This window comes from Babylonia areolata, chromosome 12 (assembly GCF_041734735.1).
Source record: "Babylonia areolata isolate BAREFJ2019XMU chromosome 12, ASM4173473v1, whole genome shotgun sequence".
Lineage (NCBI taxonomy): Eukaryota > Metazoa > Mollusca > Gastropoda > Neogastropoda > Buccinidae > Babylonia > Babylonia areolata.
Genome location: NC_134887.1, coordinates 22593357 through 22608623, shown reverse-complemented (window position 1 = coordinate 22608623; position 15267 = coordinate 22593357). Strand labels below are relative to the sequence as shown.

Sequence of the window (15267 nt, the reverse complement as noted above, 5' to 3'; positions counted from 1 at the left end):
CCCAGTGCAACTTGACTTCTTGTGTGAGAGACATAGTCCTTCATGAAAGACTAAGCTGCAAACGATTTCCCATTGCAGTTTAGAAAACACTGATAATACAGCTCTCACTTTGCTGTTGGCCATACTGTAAACGTATGTCAGATCAGTGATTTGATGTAAATGGCCAGTACAACACATCTAAAGCCACTTTTCTCACTGCCCCCGCCTGGCTCTATCTCAGACTTAGTGTGCACCACACAGAGCCAGAGGCCTGTCATGGATCTGGTCCCCTTTCTCACTAAAGTACCTTCAGTGAAAATTTTCCTCATGGAAACCCTCTTCCATTAGGAATTCCACCACGGAAAGAGACTCATTGACCTGGAGGCACATGAAGTGCACTCCCACAGCCTGATCCATCCCAGCCATTGACTGCCAACAACTTTCTGAAGGTTGCTCCAACATGCCACACTCAGGTAGAGAAGCCACCAAGCCTTCCGTGGCAACATGCCAGTGCTGTTGGCAATGACAGAAAAGTGGCAGGGGGTGGGGTGGGGGGTGGGGGGGGGAGCGTCCATCACCTGTCAGCTCGCATGGAGGAGCTCTACAGATCTGGTTGTCACGCCTAAGGCAAGCCCAACATGGTGGGCTACCTCTGTCTCATGCCACAGTTTCCTTCAAACATATATATCACTTTCACTATTGGCCCACAACCAATGTGGAATCATCAGATCAAGCCACATGTGCACCTCCTTGCATTGACGCTCAACCACGCTCAAGTGAGACAACCATATAGGGTATATGTTTCCTTTCCTTCCTTTGATTGGAAGGGCTCTCAATAAAGTGTGGATTCAACACACTGACCTGATTCTCTTTGCGCTACATTTATCAGCACAGCTGTGGTCCACAGACCTCTCCCACAATACAGCTGCCTCAGTCTTCTTTGCCCGCACCGATATCCTTAGGTGACACAGTACACCCTGTCTCTGAGCCCCAGGCGAGTGGTGTCGCCAGCTCACCCACTCAAACCAGACCCCTTAGCGCATGCACCTCAGCCAGAGCTCACGAAGTCAGAGCATGGTCCTCTTCCCTTGTCCTTGCCCACTCAGCATGGATACGAGACATGGAGGCTGCTTGCTGGAAAAAACCCTGCTACCTTCATTGAATTCTACTTGAGGGATGTCTATCGTTTAAGGGATGATGGCTCAAGAGGCATTGCCTCTGCGGTGGTCGCACAACAGGCCACAGCAGCGCACTGACAATAGAACAGATGAGCCCTCCACCTTGTCGTGCCATTCTGCACTAGTGGGTCACAGTTAAGTATGTGTAATTAAAAGGAAATTTTCTTCCTAAAATTACGTTTAAGTAACATACTTACCGTGACCCACATTTAAGACCCTCCTGTTCCTCCCCGCTTTCTGTTCTCCCTGCACACTGCACTGGTTGTCGCGAATTGCCGTAAAAAGAGAGTGTTAGTCAGGGATGCACAGGGGAGGTAACCTACTTCGGGAGGTTATCAGCCGTAGCTACTTTCGTTTTCTCCGCATAGGCGGGTAATAGTTTGCACAGTACAGCAATCAGACCCCTGTTGGAGTCTGCACTAGTGGGTCACGGTAAGTATGTTACTTAAACGCAATTTTAGGAAGAAAATTTCCTTTCAACAACTTTTGCATCGATCTCAAAGTCCTGAGCTGTGCTTTCTGTCTTTGATCTTTTCCACTTCCAGCAACTGTGAGATAACACTATCCAGTTCCCTTCCCAGATCATTCCTTTCAAAGCGACAGTAGAAATTATTAAGTTTGTTTGAAAAATCAAGCTGTTCATCCTTCTTCATTTCACAAGCGATTGTGTTCCTTTTCGTTTCTCCAGTGATCATTTTTATCCCATCCCATGCATCTGCCATTTTTCCTGTCTGAAACTGCTGCTCTGCTTTTGATTTGAATTTCCTCTGTCCCCTCCATAATTCCCCTTGAAGCTTCTTTGTACCAGTTTTCTATCCTCCTCGTTCCCTTGACTGAAACGCTACCCTTTTCTCATTTAAAAAGGTTTTGTTAGACTTTGAGATCCATGATTTGTTGTTGGGGAAAAGTTTAATTGTTTTTGTTGGAATTATTATATCATCACAGAAACTAATATTAGAGGTAACAACATTGGTTGTCATAATATGCTTATTGTAAAGGCCCGATTTCCTGTATGGTATGGCTATGTTACTGTATTAATTTGAACTTGATATTTGGAGGAAGGCTCGTGATGCATGTGTCTTTAGGCGCTGAGGTGATTATGTGTTCACGAACTGTTGTTGTGAATACTGATACTGTTGTGAAGTGCACCAAAATTTTTGCCACTTCCCTCTCTGCGCACAGCTAAACTGGTCACAGGAGTGACTTGGGAAAAAATAGACCTTGGGGTCTGAGAGTCATAGAACAGACAGTTACCATTCTGAGAGAGAATGTGAGACATAGCCTTGTTGAACTGTGGAGGTTCAGGGAAGCTGATTTTGAAGTACTGGATCCTCAGCACCTGGCCTGTTTTCGGATGAAGGTGTTTGGCTGAAAAATCGCCCACCGAAAGATGTTTGGGAAGCACCAACTGACAACACAGTCGTGAAAAGAAACCAGTGAAAATAATCATTTAAAAACTTTAATGGGAAGTGTAAGGGAGAATATAAAAGTATTGTGCTTTCCTGGATTGGACTTTTCATATGATTTATCTCTGAAGGGAACATGTGAATGTAATTGTTTATTTTTCTTTGAATTATTAATAATCAGAAAGGGGTGTCTTTACGTTGTTTTGTTGTTTATCCCTGGGTAAGAGTGAAGTCAGAATATGAACGTTGTGTGCGAGTCGATCTGTCATGTGAGCTTGAGTTGAGTGAATGTGGCAATGTGACAGTAGGCATTAGGAATGTTCCCATAAGTTGATTGTCTTGTCCAGTCGGGTGTGGCAGGTAACATACTGTTTAAAAGAAGGTAAGGCTTATCAGTGTTTACACTCCCACAAGAAATCTCCACTCTTCCTCTGACTGTTACCTATTGAAACTTCCTCGTGTCAGTACAAGAACCTATGGTGAACATTCTTTCCTCTTTGCTGCTCCTCAAATCTGGAACAACCTTCCTCATCATATCCATGCATCTGATTCTGTCACTGCTTTTCGCTCATTACTAAAAACTCATCTTTCTAAAACCTGTCAGTAAGCATTCTAAGCTTCCTTGTTCTCCAACACCACCCATGTCAGCTCACTTTGGATTTATGAAGAGTGGGAAAGGGAGAGTGTGTATGGGGGGTGGGGGGATTGGGTTTTGAGAAAGAGTGGTCATGAATGATTTATGTAATTTGTAGTATTTTTCTTTCATGTAAAGTGCCCTGAGCTCTTTGAGAGAAAGGGCGCTATATAAATGTACATTATTATTATTTTGTTTTTAATATCATCATCATCATCATCATCATCATTATTATGACAGTAGAACAAAGTTGTATTTGGATTTTTGATATTGTTGAGATCATTTTTTTGGTTTGTTTCCCTGACTCTCTTGTGGTTGGTGATGCCAGACTTCAGTTTTCTAAATCAACAAGGAACCTCAAAGTTATTCTTGACTCAAACCTCAATATGCATGCTCCCGGCAATTAATCTGATATGCATAGTCAATTCTGAACTTTACTGGATGGATTCTGTTCATCAGTACCTTTCTACAAAAACACTTATTTCTGTTTTTGTGCTCTCACAAATGGAGTACTGCAGTTCGTTTCTGAAAGATTATCCTTATAATCTTCTTCAGCAAATTAAAAAAATTCAAGACAGTACTGCCTGTCTCGCTCTCCCACATACTGATCACATTTCTCTTCACCTCCATACTCTGCACTGGCTCCCTGTAGAGGGGAGAATCAGTTACAAAATTGTGTGTCTCAGCTTTTCTGCTTTCCACTTCACTGGACCAACCTATCTTTCTGATATCACCAGTGTTTAAACTCCCTCAAGAACTCTCTGCTTTTCCTCTGACTGTTACTTTCTAAAAATTGCTTATAATCAGTACAAGAACCCATGGTGGATGCTGTTTCCTTTTTGCTACTCCTCATATCTGGAACAACCTTCCACATCATATTCATTTATCTGTTTCCGTCTCTGCCTTTCGCTCTTAATTAAAAACTTATTTTTTTCAGAATGTATCTCACTATCTGTAAGCACACTGCCCAGGACCCCCAATTCACTTTACATGTACAAGGAATGAGAGAGGGGGGAGGGAGTGATTGGAGAGAGAGTAGTCATGAGTGGGCTGTTTAATTTGGAACTTTTTCTTTCCTATAAAGCGCCCAGAGCTGTTAAAGAGAAAGGGCACAATCCAAATGTACAATATCATTCTTATTAATTGTGAAGTGAAAGTTTGAAAAGTAATAACACATGTTTATGTATTCATACTTTCAAGTAATAATTGAGAACAGACAATTACTTTGACTCATTATTTTTACACACACAAGTCAAAGTTTCTTTACACACACGCACTCCCCCCCAGGCCCCCCCACACACATCCCCTCCCGTCCACACACACACACTCTTACTCACACACACTCAGATTAAAAGATAGAGATAGTGCTAGCAAAGAGTGTTTGTCAATACTGAAGACTAGGGCAGGTGTTAATGATGGTACAGGCAGTGATGTATGAAATTTGTGAAGCACCTGGAAGTAAAGTGTATCCTATGTTTCCTCCACAGAGGCAGGCGGGCTGTCTCCAGAGTCTCCAATCAAGACGTCATCTCGCCTGTCCAAGACGCTGCAGGAAATCCTTCATGACAAGGATGCCCTGCACTGCTTCCTCCAGTTCATGGAGTCCCGCCAGGCAGAAAGATTTATACGCTTCTGGCTGGACGCCAACAGTTTCCGTGTGGCCACTTTGACTCGCATGCGTACCCATTCCTTGCAGTCAGTGGCCAGCAGTGCTTTGCTGAAACGTCGCACAGAAGAAAGGGGTGGAGAAAGGGCGTGTCTGGGTCAGGAAGGGGACTGTGTGAAACCAGCATCAGAGATCAGTTTGAGGAAAGTGGACAGTATGGCAGGTGGTCACCAGGAAATGGCAGTTGGTAGTCCAGGCTGTGATAGGCCCAGTTCTGTGCTTGTGTTGAAGACAGAAAGTGATTGTGCCCATGAAGCTCAGCTATCAAACAGTGCAGCTAACCCCGAAGAGAATCGGAAACCACTTCAGGACACAGGCAGTGTTGTGAAAGACAGCAAACCCTCCACTTTGTCTCTGTGCACTGTGTCAGTGACAGTGACTCCTGCTGGTGTGTCCGACTCATCTGCTGACCAGCAGGATCACAGTTCATCCAGCAGCACAGACCATTCCCTCCACTCTCTACAGGACAGTGGCATTGCCACCCCCAGTGAGGGGGACTTTGTGATATCTCCCAGCAGTCAGTCGGAGAGCCTGGCTGACACGGAATCAGTGGACACGCTGACTGACGAGGATAGTCATGGGGCTGATGTTGAGGGGGCCCAGAGTGTGGCCACAGACTCTGGGTCACACCCCAAAGACAGGAACACCACTGCTGACAGTGCCATGCTGGCCAGTGCTGATCCACACCAAGCAACGTCTGTGATAGATCGTCAGGAAGGAGAGAGTGCCCGACAAGAAACAGCCAGTAAATCAAGCCGCTCCTTGTCTGTGGAGGAGATGAGAGAAAAACTCAAGAAAAGTAAGGCTGACTGCACATATTTCTTCCATACATATTGATAGTAAAGTTGAGATACTTAAAAGATTGGCCTTTTTTATTCTGCTCTTTTGTTTTCAGAAAGACCAGGACACACACCCACATCACATGCATGGACATATGCACACACACGAGCCCACACACACACACCACACACACAAAGCACACACATACACAAACACACACAGAGAAGTGTCATATGGTGTTTGCATAATTCAGCCAAGTTTGAAAAGGAATCAGTTGCTGCAGTCTTATGTAGAGTTTGAGATTTGTGAGAAAAACCAGAACCATATAACCATTGGTGAAACTGTGAAAGTGCAACTTAGGGTTCAAAACCACCTTGGCAATGCCCTGTCAAACTTTCGTGGTGGATCAGTGGATGGTCTGGAACTTGAGAACAGAATCCCAATGGACTGCTATGATACATGTAATCTTTTGTGTAAAAAAGTTTCAGTCTGTGCCATATGGTTATTTTGTTGTTGTTGTTGTAAATGATCAAATGATATTGTTGAGAACAGTGATCCCTTGAGCACTGCAGGCTTTCTGGTAATGGTTTTCTTGCTTGCAGGCATTGAAAGAGATGCTGTTAGTATTTTTTCCAAGTACATCGCAAAGGATGCACCACAGCCCATCGGAGTAGACAACACATTGAGAGGGGAAACTATACGTAAGTCAGCATGTGTTGCCAACCTCAGCAACTTCTGTTGGGATGCTTGAAAAATGATGAAGCTGATCTTTTTCTGCATTTCATTATAAAATTAAACAAGAGAGGCAAGGCCTTCAAGACTCACTTGTGAAACACTTTTTAAAAAAATCCAAGCTTTTTATGTATTGAGTATAATTTCAAGATGTAATGTTTAAGATGAGAAAGATCAGTTTAAAGCAAATTAAGTCCCCTAGCATTAATTACAGAGTAATTTCCCCTCTTTACTATCTGCACCAAAACGTTTGCAAAATAAATAAAACTTCCATGCTTAGCAAAAGAAGTTCCTGTTTGAACAAAAAATGATAATAATGACTGCTCTTGTTGTTGGGTCAGAATATCAGATCAAAGTGCCAAGTTTAGAGAATACAAAAAATATAAATATAACAGTAAATGCAGTTTGCATATAATTAGGTGTCATTTTTTTTTTTTTTTTGTGCCCATCCCAGAGGTGCAATATTGTTTTAAACAAGATGACTGGAAAGAACTGAATTTTTCCTATTTTTATGCCTAATTTGGTGTCAGTTTCAGTTTCAGTAGCTCAAGGAGGCGTCACTGCGTTCGGACAAATCCATATACGCTACACCACATCTGCCAAGCAGATGCCTGACCAGCAGCGTAACCCAACGCGCTTAGTCAGGCCTTGAGGGAAAAAAAAAAGGTGAATAAATGATAGATAAGCTTACACAAATAAATAAATAAATAATAACTATAATGTAAAAAAAAAAAGAAAAAAAAAAAGAAGATAAATAAGCAAATAGATGTAAAACATGAAGACACACATTCACGTATACACCCACACATGCATAACAGATATGCACCGAACATGCAGTTTCACAGATATGAAAGCACAGTCAAATACATATAAACGTACATGAGCTCCAACACACACACACACACACACCACACACATTACCCTGCACCTCCTCTACCCCCCTCCTCCACACACTCATTTCTAGTCTACGTATCACAGCTTCCACGGCACACACACACACAGATGAACGCTTACTTGTACAAGCACACACACATATGCCCATATCTCCACACACATATGTACAAAGATATATATATATATATACGTTCCAATATCCTGTTGCTCCCACAGTGTAGGCATGCATACACTCACATACCTCATCCTCTACCCCACCTCCCCCCACCTCCCCCCGCACCCCCACCTCGCCCTCACACACACACACACACACACACACACGCGCGCGCGCCTGCACAGAACTCTACTGACACTTGTGTACCCTTACACTCTCGCGCATGCACAAACGCACTCAAAAATACAGACCCACACATGCACACAAACACACACATACACACACGCACAGAGGCTGCCACTGATTGGCCGCAAGAGGGATGGGAAAAGATCTCTGATGCCAAGAACGTGGCGTCTAGTGTGTTGCTCAGTCTATTGTATTTGGAAAAGCCCACAGAGACTCTGTTCCGTTTTGAAGAAATTTGCGCAATGTTGGTTTGGAAATGATGCCGATATTTGTTTGATTAGCAAAGCATCGTGCTCTACCTTTCATGTTAGACTTACGGCCACTCCCTCTCTCTGCTTTTATTTCTTTGAGGCGATCGATGGTGTGATGGCCTTGTACCTGTTCTTTTTGATATTCTTTGACTTTTCTGAGGATTTCCGATTTTCCTAGATGTAGGCCGCTCGTTGGTGTTGTGTTACCAGCAAGTCTGTCAGCTTGCTCATTTCCCTTAACACTTGCATGTCCTGGGCAGTATGATCATGTGAGTTTTTTAATCTGAAAGTTGTGCATTGCCTTATGCCACTCTGGGCTTCCCATTCCGTTTTCAGTTTTCTGTATGAGGTTCATTGAGTCGGTTAGAATCATGGCATGTTGGTTTCCGGGCGTATGGATGGACGATAGCCACTGGAGGGCATGTGTCGCAGCTTCAACTTCCATCGTTAGGCTGGAGGTTGTGACTTTGTAGGCAGCATTCTCTTCCCTAACAGTTTTTCCATTTTGTTTCGCAGTGAATCCCCAACCGGATTGGTCTTTGGTGACTGAGCCATCTGTGTATATGATGTTGTCCTCTTCTTTACTGTTTTCTTCTATGAGTAGTTTCACTTCCGCATCAGTTTTGCCCTCTGGCCATTCCTGACAATGTCTTCCTAGAGTGGGTGAAATGGCTGTGTTGAATAGATGGTTGAGGTCAACTAACAAAGTATTTGCAGAGAAAATGTCAATGTTAAAGTTTACCACGGACACACACACACACACACACACACACACAGACAACCGAACACCGGGTTAAAACATAGACTCACCTTGTTTACACAAGTGAGTCAAAAACGATAGATGAGATGATGAACATGATAATGGACATTTCTAGCACTGATTATAATAGTCTGAAGCATGTCCAGTTAATTGCTGTCAATGGATGTGAATTTATTGGTTTTATATATTGTATTTTTTAGTTTTGAGTGTGTTATACATTTCCATTTGTATGAATGTGAAACGTTATTTTAATGTTGTACTCTCTCACACTGTCTTGTCAACCACAAGCCAATATTCATTGTGTTTTATGAGAATATCAAAAACTGATTTGATTGATGGATGGATGGATTGATAGATGGATACATTCAGTCTGTCTGTCTCTCACTCTCACAAACACATACAGAGTGATACTAACAGTGAGAATAGATCATCTACTGGATGGAGATGAGGAAAGAAGGCATTCAGTCAGAGGGATGTGTAATAGACAGAGCGTTTTGAGGGTGAACATTCATTTCCTTTCAAATTTGTGGTTGAAGAAAACAGTACATTGGTGTGTGATATTGAAATGTCAGTTGTGTGTTGCAGACACAAGACAAATGGTAAGCATGAATGTCTCGCTCAGCCTTGGCACATTCACACAGGGTACTATCAGAAATAAGTGTTGAATTTGATGGAAATATCTGGTGAGTGTATGACTGTTGTGCAACTCCTATTATTCTCACGGATGGCTATGGTGTGTTTCAGACAAAATCTGTAGAGAGGACAAGCAGGTTGATCCAGAGTGTTTTGTGGCTTGCCAAGACTTTGTTGTGTCCCACATGGAAAAAGAGTATGTTTGGTTGGTTGGTTGGTTTGAATTAAGAACAATGCATTGTAATCATTTGGAGATATATATATATATATATTGATCTAATTATCTGGTAAAATATCAAGTGGAAATATGTAGATGGATTTTTATCTAGAACAAAATGGTCTTTCCTTTGGTTTTTTGTTTTTGTTTTTAGCTGTATTAGTGTATATGTACATGTGTACATACAATGTATGTGTTTGTATGTTTATTAATTGTTATAATATGAAAGTGGGATACTAATCATTCCAGTTTTGGTGCTCATTATTTGTTCAAATATGTGTTGATGAACGTTTGCTTTCTCTGCATATTTTGAGATGTTTTTCTCTCTCACCCACTTACCCACATGGTCTCTGAAAAAAATGCACCTCTAATCTCCTATGCAGCAAGTTGGAAACATTCCCTAATACTCTTCTTTACTTTAATTGTTCAAATGTTAAAGGTGGATTTCCTTTTCCTGCAGACCATCGCACATGCGTGACAGGGATTCCCTATCATGACCCATTTTTCAGTTCTTATAAGCTTTAAATGACTGGATAATAAATGAAGATTGAACAAATATTGTGAGGAATTCAAGCATTTCATTGTGAAGCAAACCAATGAGTGAAACTGTTGTTGACAGGTATCACAAGCCATTTATGGATAGCGAGTTTCAGTGCAAACACCAGGTGAATGTCCTGACTCAGACTGGTGGCCAGGTGTACCTGGCTGATATTCTCTACAACGAACATGCCCTCTGCTACTTCATGGAGGTAAGGCATTGCTGCTACCCTTAGAAGTTTTGTTATGTTTTCATGATAAAAATGAAAATAATGATGCAGAGTAGCTTGTTCCATGCCTCTGGGCCATGGCTGGAAAAAGAGCGCTGACATTGGGATTTTTGTTACTTTGAGGAATTATAAGCACTCTGGATCCAGCAACTGAATGTGAATATTTTGAAGGAGTATTCATAGAAAGTAATCACAACGGTATGTGTGTGTAGTATGGTTTATGACTGTCATGGTGTCAGTATTTTTTCTCATGGTTTGGCTGCCATTGCAGTCTGCATTGCCCTGTGTTCTTGTGTGCAATGGGGTGCACATGGACTTTTGTAGCACTGTACACAGCAAGTAGAAAAAGGATTTTGATTCCAGAATAAAGATTGAAAAGGAAAAAAAAATTGGTTGTGTTAAAAATCATGATTGTTTTCTTGACCAGCCAGGTCATTTCTGTCAGCTATGGAGATAACATCTTTTATTCTATTTGTAATAATTGAGATATTTTGTATTTATAAATGATATGTGAATGAGAATGAATGAAGAGAATCAGGAGAACACATATTACAAGAATTTATGATTATTATGAAATTGTTGTAGGTGCTTTTAACTCAGCAATGATAGTAATATACAAACCAGCATTATGATTTAACCTCTTCAGTTCCCGTCATGAAAAATGCGTCGCTATTTGCCCCATAATGTATATGCATGTCGGCATTATTTCAGGACTTTTCACAGTTCTGGTTTAAAGTTGTTTGGTGTCATATACTGTACCATGTCAAACTGATGCAAACTAGGCGTATCGGTTTGCTCTGCTTGGCCAAATTTCGCGTGGCTAACAGTGAAAAGACGACCCGTCTTGCCCAGTCCGCTCTTAGCCAATCAAACGCCTCTAAAAGCTGTAAGCGCTGAATCATTCCTTTGGCCAAGGCTCTCCACGCCATCTTGTCAGGTTTACGCTCTGTCTTGTGTTTATTGTATTCTCACATTCTGTGTACTTGATTCGACTGGGTCCCCTCGAATCGTTCGTTTTTCTCTACCTCTAAGTCCATCCTGTCTTTCCTTTCTCTGTTGGGGATCGGATTTTCGCAGGCTGCCTAAGCGCGGGTACCATGCCTCGTATGCCATCCCACGACGGCAAGAATCATGATGCTGGGATTGAGACCTGGCAAGAGACTCTCCCAGGCTCAGAGCTTATGATTCCTCCCGATAGAGACCAATGCGTCTTTAGACGCTGATCGCAGAGACGACACTCGTATCAGTAAAATGATCATAAAGGGGACCGGGGGGAAAGGAGTATGAGCATCGCCTCCCGAGGTGTCCCAGCGCGAGGCAGGGAAGGGGGGGAGTGGCAAGTCCTCTCTTGGTGGTGGGGACTTGCGGCTAGGCGCGAACTCCTAAGGGGAGGCCGTGCCCGGCCGATACCTGGGTCCCCACTCGGAGACGGCCCTCAGGGGCCCCATTGCTGTTCCCCCTCCTCCCTCCTCTGCCGACCCCCCTCCCCCACCTCCTCCTGGGGGGGGAGAACATTTTGGTTCCGGGGGGGGACCTCTACTTTGCCCACCCCGGGCCAAGCCACCCCAGTCTCCCCACGTGAGGGGATTCGGGGCGCGTGGCCACCTGCTCTGCAGGTCTTCCCGCTATCCGGCCGGTCTCCCCTGCCGGCGGTTCCGGGCAGTCAGCCCACTTGTCTTCTGGCGGGACTGACACCGAAGTTAGACCTGACCTCCCTCCAACTTGGCCAGGTTTTTCTCTTCATGGAGGTCAAGGCGCCAGTGACCCTTGGGGTTGGGGTCACAGGATGGCTGGTGCCCACGGGTGGTTACCCCCATTCTACCCGTACTGGGGCGCGCCTATGGTGCATGCTGGGTTGCCAGGAGGACCAGGGGCCAATCCCTTGTCCGCTCCCCACTGGACCCAACCCAGCACATCTCACAGGGTGACACACACAGCCCCGACAAGTGGGATTGACTTCTTGTCAGTCAGGTCGAGCTCCTCGACCAATATTCCACTCAGTCCACAAATCGGGCCTCTGTCAACCCACAGGTGACCTCCACAGTCACAACGGCCTCCTTGTCAGGACCGACGGCTGCCGAGGGGCCCCGCTCGGCCCAGGGGAGCCTGCAGTTCCCACCTACCCAGCCCTCGGTCTTACAGGGAGATGAGTGGGTGCTTGTCCTCTCACAGCATTCATGGGTCCCTCTTGCATCCAGGGATGCCCTCACTGAGAAGGTGTGGCACCCACCATCCCAAGCATGGTTGGACCTACGGTCCACACGCTCCCCACCCGCTTCAGGCATCAAGAACATAACAGCTGCGGCCATGGTCCCTGCTCACAGGACACCCCAGCGGGTACATCCACTTGGGATGGCACCCAGCAGGGGATGGACTGTGAACATGAGTGGGAGCCCCTGTCTTTGGATGAAGATGAACAAGCGGATGAGCACTCTTCGCCCCCATCCCAGGGGGACAGATTGAGCCCACGTCTCCCTAGGGACCACCAGCCTGAACCAAACTCGGACTTAGCTGAGTTCGAACTGACCCTCCCCAATAGGGTCACTCATGCCGAATCAGTCCCTCAGGCTACTTTGTTACCCTTGACCCTCCTTAGGCCATGTGACTCTAACTCCAGAACCACCAGATGACTCAGTGCCAGAAATGGCGCAGAATGGCTTAATAAGCCAGCCCGCACTGTCAGGGGTGCTGCTTCCATCCCGCCTCCAGGCAGGGAGTCCCTCTCTGCCCTGGGCGCTTTTTCCCCAGGCAAGTTCCTTAAAGATTCCTCCAAGGGCAGGGTGTAGTCCTTGTACACACAGGACCACCCTGCCTACAGGGAAGTGGAGCCCTCCATGCAGGACAGGATGTTGGTCTTGCAGCGCACCACCTTCCCCACTTCAGCTACTCTATCTTTTAAAACGTTAGCAGAGTGGGACAGATTGGCCCGCCGCTGACTCCTTGAGGTTTCCACGGCTTATGCCTTCTTCGACGCGTTCCTCCACTGGGCCAATGAGCTGTGGGAACAGTGTCCGGTTAATCAGGACACGGGGTCTCCTTCCTCTGTCCTGCTGGGCCTCTTCACCGACCAGAGGTTAAACACTTTTGGCAATAGGGTAGCATCTGGTCTCACAGCAGCTGCAGACACAGCTACCAGCCTTCACTTCAATACTGTGCTAGCTCGGCGTGATGCCGTTCTCTGCCTCTCTAACATTCCAGTAGAGGAGAGGGCTGCCCTGCGGTCCATCCCAGCCAGTATGCGCCCCATTTTGTCAGCCACAGGGCAGAGATGAACAGGGAGGTGGCCTCATATTTAGCCCACACCTCCCAGGGGTGCCAGGGTTCTATGCCATTGAAGAGACCGGCCACCAGGGCCCCTCCATATACCACGCCACCTAAGTCGAAGTGGCATGCGCAGAATCAGCGGCAGAGGAATAAACCACCTCATGTCCGTCCAAGCTGACCAGCCATGCCCAAGGCCAGAAGGCAGCACCCCCAATGACTTGGCCCCGATTCAGCACCGCCAGTCATTCAGCCCCTCCAAGTAGGAAACTTGTCCCAGCATGCACATCAGTGGCGTGCTCTGGGACTCAACGACTGGATTGTGTTGGTGCTAGAGTCAGGGTACATGCTGCCTTGGGCGTAGGACCGCTTCCCTCTAAGGTCCACTCCTCCTCCTTATATGCCCAGCTCGCCAGAGCAGGAGAGCGTCTTAGAGAAAGAGATATCGCACCTACTCCTCATAGGGGCGATATCTGAAATCTTGGACCCGGGCCCCGGTTTTTATGGCCGATTTTTCGTGATTCCAAAGGTCTCGGGATGTTGGAGAGGAGTCTTGGACTTGTCCCCCCTCAACAAATTCCTCCCCAAAATCAAATTCAAGATGGATACACAGGCACAGATTCGGGAGACCATTCAACAGGGCGATTGGGCTACCTCTATCGATCTGAAAGATGCTTATTTTCATATCCTCATCCATCCGGGATCCTGTCGGTACCTGAGGTTCATGTGGAGGGACAAGGTGTTCCAGTTTTTGGCCCTCCCATTTGGTCTGTCCCTTGCCCCTTTCCTGTTTACCAAGGTGGTGCGGGAATTGGTGTCCATCGTCCGGTCGGAATCCATTTGTCTCTGTGTGTACCTGGACGACTGGCTTATCCTGGCCCAGTCGCAGGCCCTGTGCCAGAGTTATACGGCCAGACTTTTAGACCTTTGCTTCCAACTGGGCTTCCTCACAAACCAGGAGAAATGTGACCTGTCCCCAAGTCAGTCCTTCGACTTCTTAGGGGTGAGATTCGACACACGGTCCATGATAGTCTCTCCGACGCCAGATCGCTGGGACCGTCTGGCAGGCCTCCTCAGCCACTTGCGCCATTCCTCCCAAGCAACAGCGCGGACACTTTCTTCCCTCCTGGGCATGATGGAGTCCATGGCACCTCTCATTCCCCTGGGCAGTGTTCTCAAGCGCCCTCTTCAGAGGGCACTGAGGCTATGGTGGTCCCAGAGCACTCAGCCGTGGGATACCCAGATATATCTGGGCGAGTGGTTCCTCAAGGTGACATCAGAGTGGCTAACCACCCTTCTTCAGACACACAGGGTGCCCATAGCCCCACCTACTCTTCAGGTGGCACTCTTCACAGATGCCTCCTCCCTGGGCTGAGGAGCCCACTTGGACTCACTCCATGCAGCAGGGACTTGGTTCCCAGAGGATCGCCTATGCCACATCAATGTTCTGGAACTGGGGGCAGTTCGCAGGGCTCTCCTGCACTTCATGGGGGAGGCCACTGGCAAGACCATCCACTTTTTCACGGACAATACAACGGTCGCATGTTACGTGAACAAAGGGGGAGGGAGGGGGGACGGCGGCACAAGACAGCCCTTTTAGTTTTGGTGCGAAGCGGAGGGGAGAGGGATGAACAGCGAGCAAGCGCAAAACGTTGGAAAGGTGATAGCCTGGACAGACGGGCAGGCAGTATATGGGGCAGCGCTCTGCCGCACCACTAACTTCGCGCTATTCTCAGTGGAGCGCATGTTACACAGGCAGTGTGTACAGC

At 46.1% G+C, this 15267-nt stretch overlaps 1 protein-coding gene across 1 annotated transcript in view; it reads left to right on the top strand.

Moving 5' to 3' along the window:
- LOC143288453 (A-kinase anchor protein 10, mitochondrial-like) overlaps positions 1-15267 on the top strand; it is a 66445-nt gene that overhangs the window by 19458 nt on the left and 31720 nt on the right. Inside the window, exons 4-7 of the mRNA XM_076596954.1 lie at positions 4685-5662; positions 6246-6344; positions 9365-9449; positions 10090-10219. Coding sequence (XP_076453069.1) covers positions 4685-5662; positions 6246-6344; positions 9365-9449; positions 10090-10219 — 1292 coding nt within the window. The remainder of the gene's footprint in view (positions 1-4684; positions 5663-6245; positions 6345-9364; positions 9450-10089; positions 10220-15267) is intronic.